This window comes from Podarcis liolepis (assembly GCF_965112155.1).
Source record: "Podarcis liolepis genome assembly, chromosome: 6".
NCBI lineage: Eukaryota > Metazoa > Chordata > Lepidosauria > Squamata > Lacertidae > Podarcis > Podarcis liolepis.
The window spans coordinates 42762891-42769569 of record NC_139559.1 but is presented as its reverse complement, the minus strand read 5'-3'; the positions used below and the strand labels follow the sequence as shown (position 1 = coordinate 42769569).

At 46.1% G+C, this 6679-nt stretch overlaps 1 protein-coding gene across 1 annotated transcript; it reads left to right on the top strand.

The window, feature by feature from the left end:
* Nucleotides 1–38: 38 nt before the first annotated feature.
* SNRPE (small nuclear ribonucleoprotein polypeptide E) lies at nucleotides 39–6181 on the top strand. The gene is made up of 6 exons (XM_083509134.1): nucleotides 39–267; nucleotides 1085–1111; nucleotides 1841–1903; nucleotides 2687–2765; nucleotides 3768–4581; nucleotides 6012–6181. Exons 1-5 carry the CDS (start codon nucleotides 214–216, stop codon nucleotides 3821–3823), a joined length of 279 nt encoding a protein of 92 aa, XP_083365260.1. The 5' UTR covers nucleotides 39–213; the 3' UTR covers nucleotides 3824–4581; nucleotides 6012–6181.
* The last annotated feature ends 498 nt before the right edge of the window (nucleotides 6182–6679 follow it).

Below are 6679 nucleotides of genomic sequence, written 5' to 3'. Positions count from 1 at the left end.
CTCTCTCAGCCTCGCTATTGTGATGCAAAAAACGAACGGCTGTCGTTTAGCTTCCTGCCCGCGCCGGAAGTTCTCTTAGCTACGTCGGTGGAGCGTCGGCCCGCGCGCGTGCGAGGAATAAAGCGAGGAGTGAGAGGAGTTGACCGTTGGCTGCCCCGTCCCGCCTAAGTCGGCTCGTCCTGTCGGGGGTCGCTCCCAGCCCAGCTGCCAGCCATGGCGTACCGCGGGCAAGGCCAGAAGGTGCAGAAAGTGATGGTGCAGCCCATCGTATCCTTCCGTGGCTTTCGGGAAGCGAAGCAGGCCCGGCGTGGGAAGGGGATGGTAACGGGGGGGGAGGTAAGCAATGGCGCACAAGGGAGGTGTCTTGAGATTCCTAGGGCGGGGGGTCGTCAAGGGGGTTTGAAGGGGCGAGGAGAGAAGCAGGTGCTTGGTTTCCCGTGAGGAAATTTCGGCGCAGGAGTGGCGGGAATACATTGATTTGTGTCGCGTAGCTTGTTCAGGTCGTTGGCCCGGGAGACTTGGGTTCAAATCCCCAGTTGTTTCCAGTCAGCAGTAAAAATGGACCGGTTCCACGCTCTCGAGCTAGTCCCCCTCACAGTGTTTTGGGGAGTGGCGTTGAATAATGTGGGCAGCCTTGAAATCCTCTTGAGTAAAATAATAATAATAATAATAATGCATGCGCCGTATGTAGCGACGCCACACATGCACTGTTGTGGGTAGCCTTGAAATCCTCTTTAATAATAATAATAAACTTAATAAATTTTATTATTTTTACCCCATTCATCTGGAAAGCGTGAGGGGGAAGGGCAGAATATAAATGCTGGCAAACAGACTAGACTTGTGGGGAGTGGATAAAATGCGGCTCAAATTCGACCCAGAAAGCAGCCAAATGTTCAAAAGGATCTTCCAAAGTAAATTGGAATGGTTTTGATTAGAAACAGCAAGGCATACTAATTCGTGGTTGCTGTTTTCCTCAATATATGTTGAAAAGTGGAGGTGGCAGTTCTAATGCCACTGTCAAAATTGGCTCGCTTTGTGCTGCTTTATTATGAATATGTGTTTTTCCTTAAGCCACTTGTTGCAGAACCTCATCTTCAGATACCTACAGAATGTAAGTAAACACAATTTGCGATTTTTACTCCTTAATAATGAATTTGAACAAGTAGTGCTATTCAGCATAACTTGTGGATGAAGAGCAAATGGCCAGGAGATCTGGAATTTTTTATTGTGTTATAAAATCATAGTCAGGATGTGCTATTTTGCTTTATTGGAGGGGAGCGTATATAGTCTGTATTACAAGGGCTTGGTGTGAACTTTTAAAACGAATGTGGCAGGCAAACATTTACCTCACTTTCCTGCTGTTCAGTGTTAGAAACTGAGATGTGAAAGCTAGGAGCTAAATGGCACCTCGAAACCTAGGTTATGTCCTAATTTGAACACTGCCCATCCATTTCCATGGCCTCTGTTTATGGCATTTTAACTGCACCGTAGGATCGAGTAGCTTTTTGTCTTGAATAAACCATAAACATTTCAAACAAAGTAAGTATAATGTTGTGTAGTGCTTCAGCACTTCAAAAACATGGTTTGGATTAAGACATCTATACATTTTGGATTTGCTTGGTACGAATCCATGATTCAGGCTCACACCTTCTGAATATGCACAGGATGTGTGTCTAATGTCATGCTGGGTTTTGGAATTTCTACCTTTTCCAAAGCCAAGTATGATTTGGCAGCCCTTTGTTCTTCATGTGAAAGCCATGGATATCTTCAAAAGGCAACTGAATTTGTGAAAGCCTCTTTGGAACCATTATAAATACTTCCTTTACTATTTACTTTGCAGAGGTCCAGAATTCAGGTGTGGCTGTATGAACAGGTGAACATGAGGATAGAAGGCTGTATTATTGTGAGTATTGCCATCACTGTTTCTCTCTTTTCTTTCTTCACACCCACCCACACTATCAGAAGCAAACCACCCAGAAAATGATTCCTGCTTAATTAATTTTCAAGTAACTTTAGCTTCTTCACCTACTAACAAGAAGCATGTAAAGCCTTTGCATGATTCACAAGGTTGTATAATTGTGCTTGCCTCTCTTACCATGGCAAGTTCATTTGGTACCAAATTTAAATGCCAGGTTAAAGCTATTTTATGTGGTTATAAGGCCGTTTATAAATTCAATTAATAATAATAATAACTGAAAACTGTTTTACATTTTTAATACTGCTTCTGAGTTATATAGTTTATTAATTTTACGCTGCTCATTTTATGATTTTAAATCTTTTACTTTCTATTTGTAACAGCATTTTTATGCCCTCGTTACAGTATCTGTCAAGACACAGTAAAAGTTAAGATGGTGAAGCAATAAAACAATAAATTTAAAATAAAATAAATAAAATGTAACTGAAGACCCAAAGAGCACAATTAATTCCTGCCATTGTCAGAAAAGTCTTGCATGTCCAGAATCGAACTTTTATTTTAGTTTAATTGTGTCCTGTTTTGGAGGTTTGTGTCATTGTTTTGGCATATTGGGTTATGCACTTTTTTATATAAAATCAGGCAGCATGTGATGATGTTAACAAGCTGTCTGAATTCACTACTGGGATATATTGCTTTATTTCCTACCTTATCATGTGTTCTGCTTTCCCTAAAACAATGTGAAGTCATAGGCAACTGTTTTGGCTTACACAGGGATTTGATGAATATATGAACTTGGTTCTGGATGATGCTGAGGAGATTCACTCCAAGACAAAATCAAGGAAACAGCTGGGTGAGTGTTGAGGATACCATTCCCTTTTGTCATTAGCAAATGCAATTGTACTTTCCATATTTTCAATAAAAAACCTATTTGACTGTTACATCTAGCACAGATGTTCCCTTCCAGATGGGTTTTAGCCACTGGGCTTTCACTGCCCTGCTGTGCCTGGATCTTTATTGGCTTTCTGCAAATTTTCTAGTGGGCTGGATTTCAACCACTAAGTATGAAAAAGAGCTGACTGTTGCCTGTCAAATGGGCATGTTCTTTCTCCAGTGTCCAATTATAATCTTAACAAGTGGTAAAGAATTACCTTTTAATACTACTGTGAAACTGCTATGAAAATTATTATTAAAGTGTAGTAGAAAAATAACATGAAAAGGAAGAATAGCTGCTTTTTTATCTGTAAATATTACCTACTCTAAGTCTTATTATATTTGCAGTTCATCTTATCCTAGGATGTTACTTGAATGTTTTTGGATAGCAAATTAATGCTGTAATTGAGGGCATGAAAGAGTTAGGCCATAGAAAGGGAAAAGAGAAAGGGTTAATGCTGTACAGTACTGTACTTTGCCACCCTTGCCAATATTTTTAGTACTGATTATACAGTTTAGATCGGCCTTTCTCAACCTTTGGTCCCCAGATGTTGTTGGATTACAACTCCCATCATCCCTAATGACTGGTCATGCTTGCTAGGAATGGTGGGAGTTGTAGTCCAAAAACATTGGGGGACCCAAGGTTGAGAAAGACTGGTGTAGATAAATGACAAATGTAACTGAAGTGGGTCAGTTGGTAGAGCATGTCACTCTTAATCTCAGGGTCACAAATTCGAGCTCCACATTGTGCAGCCTGCATTGCAAGGAATTGGACTAGATGTCCCTTGTGGCCCCTTCCAATGCTACGATTCTATGAACTGAAAACTGGATTTAAGATGTTAGTAGAAAAGGGGTATTATGTTGTCAGAAAAGGGGCATCTTTTTTACTCCCATAGATCTAATGGCACTTTTTCCATTGCAGGTCGAATCATGTTAAAAGGAGACAATATTACTCTTCTACAGAGTGTTTCTAACTAGAAATAGTTATTGAGTCTGTTTTGCTTATTATTTTAATCTTTAAAACCTATAGAAGAAAACATGCAGTGGTGTAATGGTATCGCTCCCAATTCTACCATTGGTGTCTGAAGTGTGAAGAATGAAGCCAGTTACCTAATTTGTGCTTGCATAATTTTCAATAACTTTTCTACATTGGTGTTGAATTGTAGTTCTTTATAAATAAAACTTTTTGTTAGTACATCTTTGTTACTTATTATCCATAGCACCTGGTGTAGAAATCTTAAAAGTTCTATAATGATACAGCAGAAAACAAACTGTTCAGCCCAAATAACAATGTTACCTTAGCAATAAACTTTTCATTAGAAGATACTGGCGACTTTCCCATCAACATTTGGGAGTCTCTTTTCTGATTGGCTCCCTTAATTTAGTCGTCTTCCCCTGGTGAAAATCTCTTATCCTGCTGTTGCTTCATTTCTCAGGCAAGTATAGAGTACACCCCACTCTGTTTCCCTTTTTTTAAAAAGATGTCTTGTTCTTGTGGGTAGTGTTACGAGTTTGGCGGGTTAGGCAATGTGCCAAGACCCTTCTAGTTCCTGGATCTAGCAGGGATTCAAATTGCTGAGTTAGCCAGGCAAGGGCCATAAAGGCCCTAAGTATGAATCCTTAAGGCAACAGAGGAAGTCACTCTGTGCCAGAGGGTAAATGGGTGGGCCGGCCACCCTCAGCTGTCTGGTAGTTAGAAAGACAAAGGGCAGAGTTGAGGTTTGTGAGCTAGAACAGTGTTTCCCAACCACTGTTCCGCGGCACACTAGTGTGCCGCGAGATGTTGCCTGGTGTGCCGCGGGAAAAATTAAAAAATTCGAAAGATTTTTTTTTTAAAGTCAAATTTTCGATTGGGGTGCCATCACTAGATGACCCCTGGGGTTCCCTCCCTCCCTCCCGCTCTGCGCCTCCCTCCTCCTCCTCCGGGGAGGCACTTCCTGGCTCTCGGCCAAGGCTTGGCGGCTGCCACTCACTCACTCGCTCGCCCACCCGTCCCTCCATCCCTGCACCCGGCCTCTCCCCCTCCGTCCCCGGCGAGGGGGCTGCCGGGATCCGTAGTCCCCTCACCCTTGGGCTCTGCGCCCGCGCGGGGTGCGCGAACTACGTTTCCCAGCGTGGCCTGGCGGGCCGGGCGTTTTGTTTGAAGCGCTCTTCTCCCGGCCATGGAATGAGCGCAGCGGCGGCGGCTGGGCGGGCAGGGGCTCTTCCGCGCAGACCCCGCGCAGCCTGCCTGCGCCCCCGCGGAGATCGGGCGGCAGGATGGAGCCCGGGGATCCCCGCGGAGGCGGAGCGGCGGAGGCGGAGGCTGCCCCCCAGGTAGGGCTGCGTCGGGGGTTTTTTATTTTTGCAATGCTGCATTCGCGCAGGAGGGGACGCATCGGACCGCGGGGAGACCCCTTGGCGGGCGTGCAAGGCAATGCATGCGTGCAGGCGTTGCATGGAGTGCAGTGCAATGCAATGGTGACGCGGCGCCCTGCATGCATGCATGCAACTTCCACCGGCGCTCCGGACTTGGCAGGTGAGGGGGGCCCCCAGTGGGCGGCAGAGAGAGCCGGGAGGGCGAAGGGGAGCCGGGGGGGAGCAGCGCTGCTCCCCGAGCCGAGCCCGGGGGGAAACTTCGGCGTCGTTGCGCCGGGTGTTGGAAGCGGAGGCTGGCGGGGGCCCCTCACCTGCAAAACCTGGTCGCCTCTCATATATTTCGTTCATTGCATTCATCGCCCGCTTTCTCCTCCAAGGAGCTCCCGGGGGCGCGCGTGGTTCTCCCCGTGTTATCCTCGCAACAACAGCCCTGCGAGGTGGGTCAGGCGAGTGGCCCAAGGGAGCACCCAGGGATTGTCCTGGCCAGGTGGGGTGATTTGAACCCTGCTCTCTGCCCGGTCTTCGTCCTCATTTAGCCCCCACATGTGCATGACTGTGCATGACTGAGGTTTCCCCCCCTCGTCTTGGCTATGGTGTGAGTCTGTGCTGTTAATTAATGGGGTTCTGCCTTCGGAGAAGATGAGCCAGCCCTCAAGGAGGTGATTATGTAATTTGCTAGCAATTCATGTCCCTCCCGGTGTGACGCTGCGCGCTGACGTCACGGGGCTGTAATGGTGGTGTGCCTCGAGATTTTTTTCATGAAACAAGTGTGCCTTTGCCCAAAAAAGGTTGGGAAACACTGAGCTAGAAGCTAAAAGCATACAGATGCCAGAGAGAGTGCTATGCATGATTTCTGCTGGAATCCAAGGCTGTGGCCAAAGGAGAAGCAAGATCCTCTTCAGGTATTAATCCTGTGAACCCCTCCATCATAGGTTCAGGTTGCATATATATGTAAATAAACCATATATCATAAGGACACCATAGTCTCCACTTTGCATCATTCCAAAGGAAACAAACCCTGGGCAAGCACCTAGAACCCCTGGAAACTGCTCAGAGATTTAGATGGTGTGCAACTATCAATATGAAGCCACAGAGCAATTCATTTAGAACTCTGATTCCCAGTTGGTGGTCTGACAACCTATGGGGTAACCCACCCAGGGGTTCCGTGGCACCATTCACAAAGCAAAAACTACCATAAAAGGTAAAGGACCCCTGACCATTAGGTCCAGTCGCGGATGACTCTGGGGTTGCAGCGCTCATTATGCTTTATTGGCTGAGGGAGCCGGCGTACAGCTTCCAGGTCATGTGGCCAGCATGACTAAGCCGCTTCTGGCGAAACTAGAGCAGCGCATGGAAATGCCGTTTACCTTCCCGGTACCTATTTACTTGCACTATGGCGTGCTTTCGAACTGCTAGGTTGGCAGGAACTGGGACTGAACAACAGGAGCTCACCCCGTTGTGGGAATTTGAAACACC

Excerpts from the sequence above, each read along its gene's own strand:
- SNRPE (XM_083509134.1), top strand. The coding sequence starts at position 214 with ATGGCGTACCGCGGGCAAGGCCAGAAGGTGCAGAAAGTGATGGTGCAG. Across the intron at positions 1,904-2,686 it reads GGATAGAAGGCTGTATTATT|GGATTTGATGAATATATGAA; the intron begins GTGAGTATTGCC and ends TGGCTTACACAG. Across the intron at positions 2,766-3,767 it reads AAAATCAAGGAAACAGCTGG|GTCGAATCATGTTAAAAGGA; the intron begins GTGAGTGTTGAG and ends TTTCCATTGCAG.